The 18,008-nt window shown below is 42.5% G+C and overlaps 1 protein-coding gene and 1 pseudogene across 3 annotated transcripts in view; both read right to left on the bottom strand.

Moving 5' to 3' along the window:
- The window catches only part of LOC117710286 (NACHT, LRR and PYD domains-containing protein 1a-like), a 55,031-nt gene that overhangs the window by 24,550 nt on the left and 12,473 nt on the right, over nt 1–18,008 (bottom strand). For all 3 annotated transcript variants that reach the window (XM_076936408.1, XM_076936409.1, XM_076936410.1), the window contains exons 3-4: nt 15,717–17,391; nt 187–357 (exon numbers count right to left, since the gene is read on the bottom strand). In XM_076936408.1, the coding sequence (XP_076792523.1) occupies nt 187–357; nt 15,717–17,391 (1,846 nt within the window). The remainder of the gene's footprint in view (nt 1–186; nt 358–15,716; nt 17,392–18,008) is intronic.
- On the bottom strand, nt 10,621–13,569 carry LOC117710908 (palmitoyltransferase ZDHHC5 pseudogene; annotated as a pseudogene).

Below are 18,008 nucleotides of genomic sequence, written 5' to 3'. Positions count from 1 at the left end.
AGACTCTCATGATCCCGAAGGATAGAATCCCATTTGTTTATCTTTAAAAGTCTGCCATATGTCATAGGTGTGGTAAAGGGAGTTCAGTGAATACTTGATAAATACTAAGCCTTCCCCTAGAGTCCTCCTTTGCCTTTAGTCTCCTCCCATCTATCTGATTCAGGGGAGAACCCAATGCAGACTCACCACAAGATCTTCAGTTGGCATTCAGGGTGTACAAGGGTTTTATAGAGATTTAGAACTGCACAGAAGCTCATTGGATTTCCACTGAGGTCCAGCTCCTCCAGGTTTCTGGCGAATTTAAGATTGGAGAACAAAATTTTCCAACTGGCATCAGTGATTGGGGTCCATCTGTACCTGAGGGGAGAGAGAGGTAGCAGAGGGGTGTGACTTGTGTGTGCAGAGTCTGTACACAGTTCCATATAGCAGATTGGGTTTCTATATGCTTGAGCCCCACACACTGGTATGCCATCCCCAGAATTCACTAGCCTTTTGTATATGTTCCTTTGCTCCAAATTCTGGATCCTCTCCTCTAAGTGGTTCCTCATCTATGTCCTTTATGATAGTATGCTGTGTGCTCATTTTGTGTGTCTGTTTCTGACTCAGTCTTGGTGTTTACCAAATGTGTGAACAAATGCCTTACATTTTTGCTTTCTAGTCTATAGTGTTCAGCTCATTGACTGACCTAATGTGGGACCTTGGAAATTCAGAAGGGCTTCTTCTCTTTGATGTGAGAGCACCTGCTTTCCTTTGGAACAGATTTCCCGAGTTTCATGATGGAAAGCTCAAAGGAAGAGAACTCGGGATCAGTAGTTGGGAATGATTCTGTGACAGTATGGTAAGCATGCTCACACACACACTATACTACAGCTGTGTTGGTTCACATGATCCTTGTATCCTTCCAAGGATAGAGGACCACAGGGAGAAGGCAGAGTAGATTCATTCATTCTCTCTCTCTCTCTCTCTCTCTCTCTCTCTCTCTCTCTCTCTCATACACACACAGAGAAAAGAGAGAGACAGAGAGACACACACACAGAGATAGATACACATAAAATTTTAACACCAAAGAAATATTAGGGAAACCAAGTACTAAACTTCAAAGAATGATTTTTAAAAATAAATTATATATTTTTGCTTTGTGTGTGCCTACTTGTCTGTGCCCTATATGAATGTAGGAACTGGCAGAGTCTAGAAGCTGGGCCTTATATCTTCTGGAACTACAGTTAAGGTAATGTGAGCCATCTAAAGTTTGTGATTGGATCAACATTTTTTTCAAATCCACTCTCTAGTCCCCAGAGGATGGCAGTTTTGGTGCATGGTTAGTATTTACACTGAATGAACCTGGAAATCCAGAATATATTATTTAAAAAGCATGAGGTGCTATTATGAGCCACACACAGAGAAATGCTTCATCCTGTCATCTTTGATGCCTTAATTTCCTGAGCTGGTCCTTTCCCTTGTTTTCCTTGTGTGCAATGAGCTTCTGTCTTTTGCCAGCCTTGTCTTGCTGACTTTTCCACTCAATTTTACTTTCTTCCTAGCAGCTGAAGTCTTCCACTTTCCTATGGTATCACCCCATGTTCCTAATGACACTGTCCTGTTCAAGCAGACTGGTATTCCTGGTTTCTCCTGTCCTATCTTGCCTTCATCTCTACATACTCATATTTCTTCCACATCTTCACATCAGAACTCTTCTATTTGAAACATCTGTATCAAGCCCTTTAAGAGTAAGTTTAAATAAACATAGACACATAGAGATAACCTAAAATAGCCAAGAATAGGAAAATGATACATTTCATCATGTTATTCTCTGTAGGCATTATTCTCTGTAGCCTATTCAGAATGATACTATACTAGACATTTAGTTTCAGGAGAAGACAGCCTTGATTCATTAAGAAAACATGTGAATATAAGCTAACAGATAAAGTGTGATTCAGTTTCCCTATAGGCAAGTATACAGAGGGTATAACACATTTTTTTTTTTCTGCTGTGGATCAAAGTCAGGGTCTTGAGCTTGCTATATGGGGTGTTTTGAATGAGATGTCTCCTTGAGTTATGGGCATTTGAATGATTTGTTCAACTCATGGTATGCTTTGGGGAGGCCTAGGCGGTGTGGCTTTGTGTCAAGAGGTACATGACTGGTGACAGGCTTTAAGATTTCAAACCCTGCCCCTGTCTATTCCCTGTGATTCATTTTCCAGCACACCACTCTGCCTGTATTCCAGAAGCCTGCGCACATCAGGGACAACCAAGTAAGACCCAGTCCTCTAAAAATCACCAGACTGCCAGATACCCTAAAGGACACCCAAGAGCGGTAATCTTCACCCTGTTCCCTGGCCCCATATTTAGGTCCACCACTCTGCCTGCATTTTTAGAAGCTTGTAGGTAGCACAGATAACCCACTCCAAGCCCTTGGGTGCCAAGCTCCCTTAAAATATACCCAACACACTTGAACTGTATCCATCCCTTGGACTCTATTTCATGGCCCATAATTCTGCCTGTTTTCCCGAAGGACTTTGTGGCACCAGGGATCCTGGACACTGTTTCTATGGATCCCAGAGGCAAGGTGAGTACCTGAAACCCCAGATGCTATGCAGGCCACAAAAACTCTAGAGGAGACACCCTACTGGAGCTGAAGATTCACTAGTCATGAGAACCCCAGGCCACTCAGGTAGAAGACAAGAGGAAACATAAACCAAGGGAAAAATTGATCCAAAAATCCATCCAACAAAGTCAGAAATAAGCACCTAAGGTATATAAACCACAAAAGTCAGATGGGTAATGGCCAGTGTCAGAAAACAGTTAACAAGAGCTGGGGTAATATGACCCTACCAGTGCCCAGCTATCCAACTACAAGTCCTGGATACCCTAACACTGTTGAAGCACAAGAAAATGACCTTGAATCCAATCTTACGAAGAAAATAGAATTCCTTAGATAGGAAGTGAATAAACCCCTTAAAGAAATATAGAAAATACAAGCAAACAGGGAAAGAAAATGAACAAAACCTTTCAAGACCTGAAGATGGAAATAGAAGCAATAAAGAAAACACAAACTGAACGAATCCTGGAGATGGAAACCTAGGTAACAGAACAGAAATTGTACATTCAAGCACCACAAACAGAATAGAAGACATAGTAGAGAAAATCTCAGGAGTAGAATATACCAAAAAATTGACACATTGGTCAAAGAAAATGTTAAATTAACAAAATCTTAGACACAAAACATACAGGAAATTAGGGATGCCATGAAAAGACCAAACTTCAGAACAATAGAAGTAGAACAAGGAGAAGACTCCCACCTCAAAAGCCTAGAAATAATTTTCATCAAAATCATAGAAGAATAATTTTCTATCCTAAAGAAAGAAATACTTGTGAGCATATACTAAACTTATGGAACACTAAATAGATTAGAGCAAAAAAGAAAATCCTCTTGCCACATAGTAATCAAAACACTAAATATACAGAACAAAGAAAAAATATTAAAAGCTGCAAGAGAAAAAGGCCATGCAATATATGAAGGCAGATCTATTAGAATTAACCGAACTTCTCAACAGAGAATGTAAAAAACAGAAGAGCCTGGCAGATGTCTTGCAGTGTCTAAGGGACCAGAATGCCAGCCCAGACTACTAAACTCAGCCAAACTTTCAATTACCATTAGTCAAGAAAACAAGATATTCCATGACAAACCAAATTTACACACCATCTATCTATAAATCCGGCCCTAGAGAAGATAGTTGAAGAAAAACTCTAGCTTAAGGAGGTTAACTACACCTAAGAAAATACAGGAAATAAATAATTTCACACCAGCAAAACCAAAACAAGGGAAACACACACACACACACACACACACACACACACACACCCCACCACCACCACCACCACCACCACCACCACCAGCAGCAGCAGCAGCAGCAAAATAAAAGGAATTAAAAACCATTGGTCTTTTTAAAAAAAAAAAACAAAAAACCATTGGTCTTTAATATTTCTTCATATCAATGGACTCAATTTCCCCATAAAAAGATATATACTATCAGAATGGATGTGAAAACAAAATCGATCATTATGCTTTATGTAAGAAACATACTTCAAGATCATTATCTTAGATTTAAGGACTGGAACAAGATTTCTAAGCAAATGGACCCAAGGAGGAAGCTTTAGTAGCCATTCTAATATCTAATAAAATAGACTTCCAAACAAAATTAACTAAAAAAAGACAGAGAAGGACACTTCATACTCATCAAAAAATCATTCCCCAAGATGACATCTCAATTATAAATATCTACCCCTCAAATCCAAGGGCACCTACATTTATAAAGGAAACATTACTAAAGCCTTAATCACATATTAAATTCCACATGTTAATAGTGGAATTAGTCAACAGCAATGGACAAGTTATCCAGACAGATACTAAACAGAGTAACAATGGAACTGAGAGATGTTTTGACTCAAATGGTCCTAACAGATTAAAAAAATTCTCCAGAACATTCAGCACCTCAATGAGCCTTCTCCTAAATTGACCATATACTTGGTCACAAAGTTACAAGTCACAACAGATGTTAGAAAAGTGAAATGACCCTCTGATTTATATCTGCTCAACATGGATTAAAGTCTCAACAGAAAACCTACAAATTCATGGAAATTAAATACTCAATGTCTACTTAATGACCACTGGGTCAAGGAAGAAATAAAGAAATTAAACACTTTCTAGAATTCAATGAAAATGAAGGCATAACATACTCAAACTTAGGGGACACAATAACACTGTTAAGAGGAAAGCTCATCGCACAAAATGTCTTCATTAAGGAATTAGTGAGATCTTATACTAGTGACTTAACAACACAGCTGAAAGTCCTAGAACAAAAAGAAGTAAACACACCCAAGAGGAGTAGATGGCAGGAAATAATCAAACTCAGTGTTGAAATCAATAAAAGTAAAAACAAAGAGGACAGCATAAAGAATCAATGAAACTAAGGGTTGGTTCTTTGAGAAAATTAAGATACACGAACCCTGATGTAACCAAATAAAAGGTAGAGAGAGTATCCAAATTAATAAAATCAGAAATGGAAAGGGAGATATAACAACAGACACTGAGGGAATTCAAAGGCTCAATTGGTCTTACTTCAAAAACTTGTATTCCACAAATGTGGAAAATCTAAACTAAATAGGCTATTTCTTTGATTGATAACACTTACCAATGCTAAATCAAGAGCAAGTAAACAATCTGTATAAACCCATATTTCCTAAGGAAATAGCAGTCATTAAGTCTCTGAAGAAACCAAACAAAATCCCTAGATCAGAAAGTTTAGTGCTGAATTCTACCAGACATTCAATGATGATCTAATATCAGTACTCCTCAAATTTTCCACAAAATAGAAACAGAAGGAACACTGCCAAACTAACTTTTTATGAGGCTACAAGCACTGTGATACCTAAATCAGACAAAGATTCTACCAAGAAAGATTATTTCAGTCCAATCTCCCTTATGAATATTGAAGGAAACTGAATAAAATATTTGCAAACCAAATCCAAGAACACATCAAAAACATCATTTGCCATGATCAAGTAGGCTTCATCCCAGGCATGCAAAGATAGTTCAATGTATGAAAATTCATCAATGTAATCCACCCCAGAAACATACTGAACCCCCCCCATGATTATTTCATTAGATACTGAAAAATCATTTGAAAAAATTCAACACAGCTTCATATTAAAAGTCTTGGAGAGATCAGAGAGACAAAGTACATACCTAAACACAATATACAGCAAGCCAATAGCCAATGTCAAATCAAATGGAGAGAAAATTAAAGCAATTCCACCACAATCAGAAACAAGACAAGGCTGTCCACTCTCTCCATAGTTATTCAGTATAGAATGTGAAGTTTTAGCTAGAGTGATAATACAGCTGAAGGGGACCAAATGGATACAAATGGGAAAGGAAGAAATAAAAGTATTGCTATTTGCAGATGATATGATAGTATACATAAGTGACCATAAAAGTTCTACCAGAGAACTCCTACAGCTGATGAACACCATCAGTGAGTGGTTGGATACAAAATTAACTAAAATTAACTAAAAAAAAATCAATAGTTCTCCTACATAAAGCAACAAATGGGCTAAGAAAAAAAATATGGAGCAACACCTATCACAATAGCCACAAATAATATATCCCTGAGTAATTCTAACCAAGCAAATGAAAGACCTGTATGAAAAGCACTTTAAATTTTTGAAGAAAGAAACTGAAGAAGACATCAGAAGATGCAACAATCTCCCATGCTCATGGATTGGTAAGATTATAAACATGGCCATACTACCAAAAGCAATCTACAGATTAATGAAATTTTCATCAAAATACTAACACCATTCTTTATAGACCTTCAAAGAACAATAGTCAAATCTGTAGGGAAAACCAAAAATCCAGGATAGCTAAAACAATCCTGTACAATAGTTTAAAAAAAACCTTTTGCAGTATCACCAATCCTGATTTCAAGCTGTACTACAGAGAGACAGTGATAAATACTACATGGTACTGGCATGAAAACAGATAGGTTGATAATTGGAATGGAATCAAGGAATGAGAAGTAAGTCCAGGTACTTATGCATCTTAATTTTTGACAAAGAAGCCAAAATTACACAATGGAAAAAAGAAAGCATCTTCAATGCAAGTAGATTCACATCTATCACCCTGCAGGTATCTCAGGTCCAAGTGAACCAAAAAAAAACTCAATAAAGAATCTGATACACTAAATGTGATAGAAGAAAAAGCAGGAAGTCACGTTGAACACATTGATACAGGAGACAACTTCCTGAATTGAAGTCCAAGAGCTCAGGCCCAGGTATCTATCTATCTATATATCTATATATATTATAATTAATAGGACCCCATGAACTGAAAAGCTTCTGTAAGGCAAAGGACAGTGTCAAAAGGACAAGTGGTAGTCTTTGAAATGAGGAAGATTTTCATTGACTCCACATCTAACAGATGTCTGATATCCAAAATGTAGAAAAAAACCTAAGAAACTATGAAGGACAAAGCCATGAGAGTCCACCCCAACACTACTAATGATACTTGGCTCTACTTGCAGACAGTCGCCTTGCTTTACTGTCATTGGAGAGGCTTCATCCAGTAGATGATGGAAACAGATGCAGAGACCCAGGAGATCTCTGCGTGAGGTGCATCTTGGGAAATCTTGTGGAAGAGGGGCATGATAGATTGAAGGAGCAGGAGAAGTCACACACACTACAAGAAATGTACAGAATCAACTAAGCTGGGCCAATATGGGCTCACAGAGTCTGAACCACCAATCAGAGAGCATGCATGGGATGGATCTAGGCCCTCTACTCATGTGTAACAGATGTGTAGCTTGGTCTTCACGTGGGATCCCTAACGGCAGGAGCTGGAGCTGTCTCTGACACTACCATCTGCCTTTGGATCTCTTTCCATAACTGGCCTGCTTTGTCTAGCTTCAATAGGAGAAGATGCACCTGCAACTTGAAATGCCAAGGTAGGTTGATGACCATGGGAGACCTCCCTGCTCTGACCAGAATGGGCAAGGGATGGGAGAGGTAAGGTGAAAGGGTGGACCTGGGAGGAGAGGATGAGGGAAGCTGCAGTTGGGATGTAAATAAATAAGTAAATTAATTAATTAATTAATTAATTAAATGGGGTACAGAGCTAAACAGACGATTCATAACAGTGACTCTCTAATGGTTATGAAGGACTTAAAGAAATATTCACCCTCCTTAGTCATCAGGGAAATGCACATCAAAATGACTCTGAGATCCCATCTTACACCTGTCAGAATGGCTAAGATCAAAAATTCAAGGGACAGCTCACGCTGGTGAGGATGTGGAGCAAGGGGAACACTCCTCCATTTCTGGTTGGGGGACAAAATTGTATAGCCATTTTGAAAATCAATTTGGCAGTTTTTCAGAAAGTGTAAATAGATCTACCTCTAGACACGGCTATACCATTCTTGGACATATATCCAAAAGAAGCTCCACCATACCACAATGACTCTTGTTCCACTGTGTTCATAGCAGATTTATTTGTAATAGCCAGAAACTGGAAAAAATGTAGATGTCCCTTAATTGAGGGATGGATAAAGAAAATGTAGTACATTTATATGATAGACTCAGCTATTAAAAACAATAGCATCATGAAATTTGCAGGCAACAGATGGAACTAGAAGAAGATCATCTTGAGTGAGATAACACAGATCCAGAAAGACAAACATGTTAGTTAATCTCTTACAAGTGGATATTGGTCACAAAGTACACGATAACCATGCTATAATCCACAGTCCCAAAGAAGCTAAGTAACAATAAGGGCCCAGGGAGAGATGTTTGAATCTCACTGAGAAGGTGAAATAGATTAGACATCAAGAGCGTAGATAGAGGGATGGGGTCTGGGTAGGAGAGGTTGTGGGCATAGGAACAGGAGAGACAAGGTGGGGAAGGACATAGGAGAGAGAGTACTGAGACAACTGGATTTGAGGTGATATCTCTGGGTTGAGCAAGAAACATAGGACAATGGAAGTGCCAAAGAGTCTAGGAAGGGGACCCTAGGGAAGACTTCTAACAGTAGAGGATATGGCACCTGAACCAGCCATCTCCTGTAATGGAGAGACACATTGAGACATAAACATAGGCAAGTAAAACCTTAGAATCACAATTTGTCCTGTGTACAAGAAGGCAGGGGTAAAAGGTGGAGCAGATTTTGAATAAACCAATGACTGGTCCAACTTGAGACCTATGCAATGGGAGGGAGCCCACCCCTAATATTGTTAATGATATTCTCCTATACTTGAAGACAGAAGCCTAGCATAATGGCCCTCTTAAAGGCTTCACTTAGCAACTGATGAAAATTGATGCAGAGATGCTTGGGGAATCCTGTGGAAAGGGAGAGTAAGGATTGACAGAGCTGGAGGTGTCAAAGTCACCACTAAAAAAAACCTAAGACAACAACAACAATAACAACAACAACAACAACAACAACAACAACAACAACAAACCCTACATAATCAACTAACCTGGGCTTGTGAGGGCTCATAGAGACTGAACTGCCAATGGAGAGAATGCATGTGACTTATCTAGACCTTCTGCATATACATAAAATTCGTGCAGCTGAGTCTTCATGAGGGGCTCCTAAAGTGAGAACAGGGTTGTATTAAACTACATTGTCTGCTTTGGATCCCTTTCTCCTAACTGGCCTGCCTTGTCCAGCCTCAATAGAAGAAGATGCACCTACTACAACTTGGTATGCCAAGGCTGGTTGATATCCATGGGAGGCCTCCCCTTTTATGAGGAGAAGTGTAGGATGGGTGAATGGGGAGGAGAAAAGGTGAGAGGGAGGGAGTTGGATGAGAGGATTGAGGGGAAACTATGATGATCCAGATATAAAGCAAATAACTAATTAATATTAATAATAAAAATATTTCAAAATATTGAGCCATTCCCAGTACACTGTTTTTGTTTACTACTTGTGATGTAAGGTATGTCCTCTCAGGTGCTGCTGCAGTCACCAGTCACCATGCTTTCCCTGTGCCATGATGAACCCTGATCCCTCTGCAACTATGAGCCCAAATCAACTCTTGTACAAGATGCCATGGTGTTTTATCAGAGCAACAAAAAATTATCCAACACAAAACAATCTTTCCACCAATGAGTCCCATCCTTAGACCGTGATGTTTTGAGACAGCATTACACTATGTAGCCCAGCTGGAACTCTGGCCTACTTACCTCTCTTTTCTGAGTTTTGGATGACAGGTGTGCACAGGCAAGCTCAGCTTCTCCAATTCTTTTTTTTTTTTTTTTTTTTAATCAGGATTTATTTTATTCCTTGTTGGTTTAAAATGGCTAATCAGAATAAAAAAATTAAAGGGTCTCTGTATAGAAGCTGGAGTCTTCCCTGTTTAAAGGTTACAACCCAGCCACTACCCCCTCTACCCAGCACCATATTGAGGTGGGCTAAGGGGTAAACCCCAAGGGACAATTGGAGGGGCCTAGGCCTGCCACTCCTTCTCGCTATCCCATTTTTGGCATATGATGAAAAATATTGCTTTTTGGATTCTTCTCTCCTGGCCTTGGATTTTAAGATTTTTTCTGTAAATTATAGGGAAGCATTGGGGCTCATTGAAGCCCACCATAATCCCTGTCTCCCAAGAATGGAGGGTGGGATGCCTGGTGTTTCTTAAACTAGGCCAAGCTCTCTTCCTGATCTCCCACCACCGTCATGGAACTGTGACCCCTTTCCTGGGGAAACTAGATGTGAAGGAGCCTAAAAAACTCTCCAAATTCTTTCATCTGACTGAGAACCCCAGATGGACTGTTTCTTTCCTAATCACTTAGCACCAGCAGAGGGCGCTACTTCCTTAGTCGGTAACTGGGACAAAAGAGAGGGAACCATGGAGAAAAGGAAGACTTTAATGTCTCTCTTTTCCTGCTGGTCTAAGGAAAGGGAAGAATAAAATCCCCCTCCATATATATATATCCCTCCCTTGTTTTCCCATCCCAGGATAGATATATAATTTCTTTGATATTTATAATATATATATATGTACACACACACCTGGTAACGGAGAAGAGGAAAAAAATAGAATCCGTAACAATAATAAAAAAAAAATTATTTCTGGTTTAAAAATGATCTGGTTCCCTCCAGGGCGAGCAATTGCACAAATGTCCACTGAGTCTGGTCCAGGGATCAAGGAAGGGAAGGTCTTAAAAGATCAAAGGAGGGGGAGGTGCCACCCCAGTCTCAGGGCCCCAACTCTCCTTAACCTCATGGCATTTTGTAAAACAAGCCTCATCCTCTTGGAATCGGTGGTTTAAAAAATGTCCATGCAAAGTAGGGGAGCCCCTTGAGGGAAGGAAGGTGGCCACCTGAGGCCCTTTGGTGTAGGTGCAGAGGTGTGGGGGAAGGGAGGCGCCAAGATTCACACAGAAATCTCATAAGTTGTGCCACCCACCCCTGACACCTTCTTGACTCCTCCCCTTGTGGGGCTACTGAGAGGTGGCTGGCCTGGGCCAGGAGAAGCTGAGCCTATACTCTTGGGCTGCCCATTGGATTTGCTGTAGGTGGTCTTGAGCTGTACTTCATCTTTGGGTGTCAGTAATGGCTGCAATGCTACTTCCTCTGTCTCAGAGACACCAGATGGGGCTTTTTGGCTGCTATAGGACATCGATCGGCCCAGATAGGGGGCAGTTGTAGCCCATCTGGTTTGCCAAAACGGGGGACAGCTGGGCGTCCCAGTGGAGTCTTGCTCAAGGGTGATCTCTTGGAATCATCTGAGGAGGAACTAGTACGGGGGGCGTGGCCTGAGCCTGGTGTTGACTGAATGCCTGAGTCTCCCAAGCCTGGTTCTTCCTCACGGCCTGCAAGTGGAGGTGACTGTCGTAGCAGCTTCTCTCGTTCCTGGAGGGAGGCCACAATGTGGCGAGACAGATTGTCATAACGGACTGGTGAGGGCTCTCGGTGTGGTGGGCCAGTTGGCAGCAAACGTGGGTGCCTCTTGGCTTCCCGTTGCTGGGCCAGCCGGGCTGACAGGAAGGGAGAGGTGTAGCCTAAAGGTGGGTCTGGCTCAGGCCCTGCCTGTACTGACTCAAAATCAGGGCTGTCTGAAGGAGTAAGTAGACTGTCATAAGATAGACTTCCATTGCGTGTCTGATTGGCCAGGCTCTTATAGGAGGTGGAGGTGGTGCCCTCTGAACGAATGGACTGCAACTGGCCCAGCTCAAAGCCCGTGCCCTGAGCTGACTTGAGGCTGGAGGATCGTGAGCCACTGGATAATGGGTCAAAATGAAAGCTTTTGCCGAAACTGGGAGACCGGAAGCTCTCTGGCTCCAAGCTGGGTTCTGAGCGGTAGCTGGGATGGCGGCTGCTATCTGCAATTGAAGTTGGCTCCTTCAAGCTGTCTCCACGACTCAACTTGGCGCTGGAGGAATGAGGCATGGCGGCTGATGTGCTACTGCTGCTGTAACCTGGCCGATACTTGTACATGGTAGGTGTAGGGGGGCTGTCCTTGCCCAAGAGACTGCTATCCTCATTAGTAGCCAGGCTGAGGTGTGTTCGAAGCCCTGTGTATCTGCTCAGGTCCGGCTTAGGAGGAGGTGGAGGTTCCGCATCTGCAGGCTGGCTCTCTGTTATCTCTAGGCTTCCCTTAGACTTAGTCCTCCTCAGTTCTCCCTGGATGCCATTATCCATGATCATGCCCATCTGACACCTCTGGTCGAAGGAAAGGTGGTCTGATTACAATGGTCTTCTCTTTCTTTGGTCTCCCCAAATACCTGGGTGCTGGAGAACTGCAGAGGACACGGCTAACATTGTTACAACAGCCATTGGTGAAGGGATTCACACCTCCCCGGAATTTACCTGTAACCTGTTCATTGGTTGTGCGTCCCCTAGCCACCAGCACCACATGAAATCCTGTGAGGCCAGCTACAGGGATGAAAAATAAGCCAGCCACACACATCACTGCCATTGTGACAGCAGTGCGGACCCCTGAGAGTTCCTCTATGTGATAGAGGACATAAAGGAGGCCAAAGCCAAACACACCCATGATGTGGGCTGTCAGGGAAAGGAGGAAAAGGAAGAAGTATCTGTAGTTCCTGCGACCAATACAGTTGTTCACCCAAGGGCAGTGATGATCAAATTCCTCCACACAGTTGTCACAAACACTGCAGTGGGAGCATCTAGGAGGGCGGTAAAAGCGGCAGGTGGCACACCATTTCATTCGCACCTGGATACCCTTGATCTCCACTGTTTTGTAAAGGGGAGCTCGGAAATCATCTTCTTTGTCTTCATCTTCTTCGGCTCGGGGGGAAAATTCCTGGGTCCATAAAGGTGGCCATGCTGAAGTTGGCCAGCACAAAAAGAAACATAATTGCATTGTAAATGGGCACTGCAGGTGACACATACAGGCTTAGTCCTGGACACGTAAAGGCAAAGAAGAGTGTTGTAGCTCCCACTAGAAATATGGCGGCTGCTGAGACCGGTACATACTTGCTGGGTTTGAACCTCTTTCCAGACTCTGCGGGCATGTTGGAGCTCTGATGAAAGATGTGCCCTGCCGCATAGCCCAGGCCCACACAGCGGCAGAACAGACAAGAAAATGGGATGAGGGAGACAGAGAGGAAAGAAACTGGGGAAAACAGAAAATGTAAAATTATCACCCTTCCCCCTCCCAAATAAAAATGAAGGTCAAAAGATCTCAAATGAAGGAAAGCACATGGGAGGGGGAAAGGTGATTTCAACTGATTAAAAACCACCTCCCCAGAATACAGCAGAAAAGGAGATTAAGAAACACAACTTGTACAGTTTAAAACATGAAGACAAACAGTAGGCTGTACGCATGCAAACAGTCGCAGGTGGAAAACATGCAGAGTCAGGCAGATCAAGGTATAGCTCATGGATGGAGGCAGGTCTTCAAAAGGGAGGAATAAAGTATTAGGGGGTGGGGAGGGCAGGAAGCTTTAACTCTTCTGAGGAAATACAAGAGCCCTTCCACAACACCACACTTCCACAAAAATATGAGCAGCACCTAAAAGGTGTGCCCTGAGTTTCTATTTTAATCCAAGAAGGAACTTGGTGTCTTCCAGCTTAAAGAGAAGCTGATTTTCTTAAGTGCAGTCCTTGTCCCTTTCCAGCAGTCTTCTCAATGCCACCACTTTCACACCTTGACTTCACCAGGGCTGGTCGTCTGGCAATGGTGATTTAATTTTATTTAGTTCTCTCTTGATGGCCAAAGTTGGACAACAGCTGTTACAGGTTCAGTTGTAAATCCTTTTCCTTGAATGAGAAGAAAAACAGACAGCAGTATTGCCTGTTTTCAATCTCTTCTTGTTATTCTCAAGCCTTTTAAGGGCTCTGTTTCCCATAAAGTTCATTAAAAACTAAAAGGAAATTTAAAATTCTTGAAGCCATGTCCTTTTCAATAAGCAGAGTAAGATGAAGTTGGTTTCACCTGATGAAAGTTTCAAAGATTACTGTAGATAAAGTTCCAAAGATGTCCCTGTTTCCAGGTTAGTCAATGTCTCCGATCTTTTGTCTTCAATCTTGGGCTTCCTGGATGCAAAGTTCAAGTGGGATATGGTGCTTTACCCCCGGCGCGGCGCCCATCACCGCCGCTGTCGTTGTCACCGCTGTCGTCGCCGCCGCCTCCCAGCAGTGCCGTCTGGCCTTTGAGAGGCAGCGCGCGGCCCCCCGCACGCTGCACCGCTTCTCCAATTCTTAATGCTGTCCTCTATGAGAAACTTTTTTTGTTTTGATAATTGATATATCATCACTTTTCTACAAACTTTTATTAGTCCATCCTAATAATATAAAATAATCATTGACACCTTCCTGCATATGTGTAAGACTGTTTAATCTCTTGTGCCCTTTGCCCACTTCCCCCTTCTCCTCACACCGTCCTGATCTCTCACAGTCACTCCACTACTTTCAAGTCATTTGGTTTTCACATGAGCTTTTTATTTCCTGTCAAAATGGTGTCAAAGCATTGAAATGAAGGAATTTTTCCCCTTTAGCCTCCTGAATGATAGGATTTCAGGATTATGCTAGCAAGTCCAGCTCAGATTATTAGGAGAAAAAATTTCAACACATGAAAACAGAAGATTTAAATAAAAATGTTACTCTAATGGTTTGCATATACTTGGGCCAGGGAGTAGCACTATTAGGAGGCGTGGCTTTGTTGGAGTAGGTGTGTCACTGTGGGCATGGGCTTAAGACCCTCATTCTAGCTTCCTGGAAGTCAGTATTCTACCAGCAGCCTTCAGGTGATGATGTTGAACTCCCAGCTTCGCATGCACCATGTCTTCCTGGATGCTGCCATGTTCTTGCCTTGACGATAGTGGACTGAACATTTGAAGCTGTAAGCCAGCCCCAATTAAATGTTGTCTTTATAGGAGTTGCCTTTGTCATGGTGTCTGTTCACAGCACCATGTTAGGGTTCACAGCGGTTAAGCCCTAACTAAGACAGTTACTTACCCCAAGAATCTCTCTATTTAAGTAAACACTCCCTTCCCTGATGCCCAGTGTATGCTTGGTCATGGCAAGAGGCATTCCCTATGTAATTAGAATATTTGACTGTCTTCTCTCCCAGTTTCTCTGGTCCTTGGACAGCAATTGTATTTCTCCTCTTGTAATTGATTGGTAGGTCATTGTATAAAATAAATACTAATGAATATTTATGGGGTGAATCATGTAGAGGGAGGTGAGACACATATTGATACTAAGTAACCACTACTGCACAGGGTAGCAAATCCTGGAAGAACTCTACCTTGCTACTGGGATTGGCAGAAAGTTAAGGAGCCTTTGAGGTGAGTGCCAGGGCCAGGCTGCTTCATTGACACATACAGATATTATCTGGGCAGTGAAACCATAGGGACTCTCATACATATGCATTCTGAGATGATGGGGAAAGATTTCAGGGCCAAGGTTACTTTCATAGGGATAGCGATGGTACCTACAGGAATAAGCTCTTTCTCAGAGAGAAAGTATGTTAAGAGGGAGGATTAGTAACTGTGGCATTGGAATCCCATGAAGGGTGAAGATGATTTGAATCAGAGAAGCTGGGTGTTCCTCACCGAGGCATAGGGAGAGACAAGTTTACAGCATCATCCAATGATTCAAGCACACTGAAGCGAATAGAGAAATGTTCAAAACACGTGGTCTCATGAGACCCACAGGAAATCTGGAGAGAGGACTGTGTCTGAATACTCACAGGACCATCCTTGGGGCCATCAGTGCATATCCTTTCTGTCTTTCCATATTCACCTGGAGACTCCTCACATGACAGCAGAACTGAATGCAGAAAGTGACCACCATGAGCTCCATGTCTGTCTGTATCACCAGGTGCTTCACATTTGTCTGGACCACTGTGTGTGCAATGTCATTTGTTCCAGGCACTATTGTTCCTTGAAGATCGTGCATCACATGTGTCAGGAGTTCCTTTTCCTGACTTTCATACAGACAGTGGAGCAAACCCATAGAAGGTGGTTGATGGGGTTGGGTTGTTGCTAGGATGTGCCATAGCAGCTTCAACTTTGCCTTCCTAGAAAAGTTGCAGTGAAAGAACTTTTCCATTTCTTTCAATGCCTCTTTACTCAAAAGACCAAATAGAAAGCGCACAGTGGGTGCCTCAAACAGGTTGTATCTTCCATACTGTTCTACCAGTGTTCCCACAATTCTGTCATCTTCCATATCACCATGTCTTTTCTTTCTATTCTTCAAGATGTAGGACATCGCTGCAAAGAACTCCTGGAGACACAAGTGGGCAAAGCTGTAGCTCAGGGAGCTGGGCTGCATTTGAATGACACCAATCTCTAGGAAATTGGCAATGGCATCCTCTGCTAACCCTTGGTTACAGAGGTCACTTTCACTGAACAGGGTCTTTCTTCGGCAGATCCCCTGAGCAGCCAGTGAGCAAAGGGCTCTGAGCTGGATCCTCATGTACTGGTCTTGGATTTTCATGGAAAGGTATTTCAGGTAGAGGGCTGTGGTTGTCTTTGAGGTCAATGAAAGGTCACTCCCCTGCAACATTTCCCTTTTCAGGCAATTGCAGACCAACCAGCACATCCAGGGAACCTCACACAGGGTCAAGAGCACTGGGTTAGATTTAACAAATATAAAAGCAGTAGTTGCATCTCTTACATTTGCAAAATATTTGTAGAAATAGTTTTCCCGTTCATACTGAGCGAATCCTAGGACTTCCACCCAACATGGCTGCCCCAAGGAAGGAATGATCTTCTGCAGAGTTGTGGTCCGAGCTGTGAGCAGGAAGGAAGCCTCAGGAAGGATGGATTTCCCTAGTAAACTCCCCAGTAGTGTGTTCACAGGCTGTGTTTGACTCCAGTGCAGAGAGAGCTCAGGATTCTGTTCCTCCAAGACCCATGCTGGCTCATCTATGCCATCGAGGATGAAGAGCAGCTTCTCAGGGTGAGATAGGATCTGACTGATGGGAGCTGTGGGCACTTCCTGGCCTTGTTCTATGAGCTCAGCCAAACTTAGCTGCTTGCACTGGGCAAGCTCTCTGCAGCTGAAGAAGAAGACATGCTGGAAGCGATCCCTGTAGAGCTGGCCTTCCTTCCAGGCTCTCCTCACCTGCCTGACCAGTGTTGACTTCCCAATCCCTGCAGCCCCCTCTATTATGACCAATTGAGCCTCTTTCTGGGTATCTAAGCTTGGGTTAAATAAGTCTTGGATCTCAATCACATGTCCTTCTTCTTCTGGTACACATGAATGCCAGCTTTTCCTGACCAAGTTCTCTGAGCCTCTTGGGCACAATTTTTGGAATAGTAGTAGGTTTGTGAAATTTTGGGACAAATTCTTCCTTTTCAATGACTGTGTAGAGTAAAGAGTCAGTCCTCCTTGTTTCATATGTACTTCTTGAAATGTTTCTAAAGGAAGAGAAAGTTTGATCAGCAGTGTATACATTAGTGTTGTGTGTTCTTCAATCAATCCTTCCTTCTTTCCTTTTCTCCTACTTTCCTTAACCCATACATTTCTTCCCTTCTTTTTTTGATCCTTTATCATTTGGATACATTTAGGCATTTGTTTAAGATGTGGGCATTTGAATAATCTGAGCAGTGTAGTGCAAAAACTGTGAGTTTAGAGTAGAAGATTCTACTTCAAGTGGTCATGTGACTAATAATAATTCTGTCTGACTTTCATTCATGTTTCAGCCATTTATCGACTTCTTATCCTGTGCCAGACTTGCTCTTGAGCAGGAGAGTAAAGCATGAATTCACAGGCATAACTCTGTCTTCATCCAGCCTATGAGATGATGCAGTAGCTCCCTGAGCTCTGCTTTCACACTGTAATTTGGTGGCTGGGGTCTCTCCCTGTAGGAGGTCGTGGAGTAGTGGGGAGATTACAGACAGTGGAGCGGATGTCTGCTCCTGACAGATCTTATTGAATCTACGATTGCAGTCCTGACAACATCATCTGGAAGTCCTGAGACTGTGGGTCTGTGGGAAGGTCTAGTAATGCCATAGAGTTCATGTTTTAGGACATA

This window comes from Arvicanthis niloticus, chromosome 6 (assembly GCF_011762505.2).
Source record: "Arvicanthis niloticus isolate mArvNil1 chromosome 6, mArvNil1.pat.X, whole genome shotgun sequence".
Classification (NCBI taxonomy): Eukaryota; Metazoa; Chordata; class Mammalia; order Rodentia; family Muridae; genus Arvicanthis; species Arvicanthis niloticus.
This window is presented reverse-complemented; position numbering and strand designations above follow the sequence as displayed.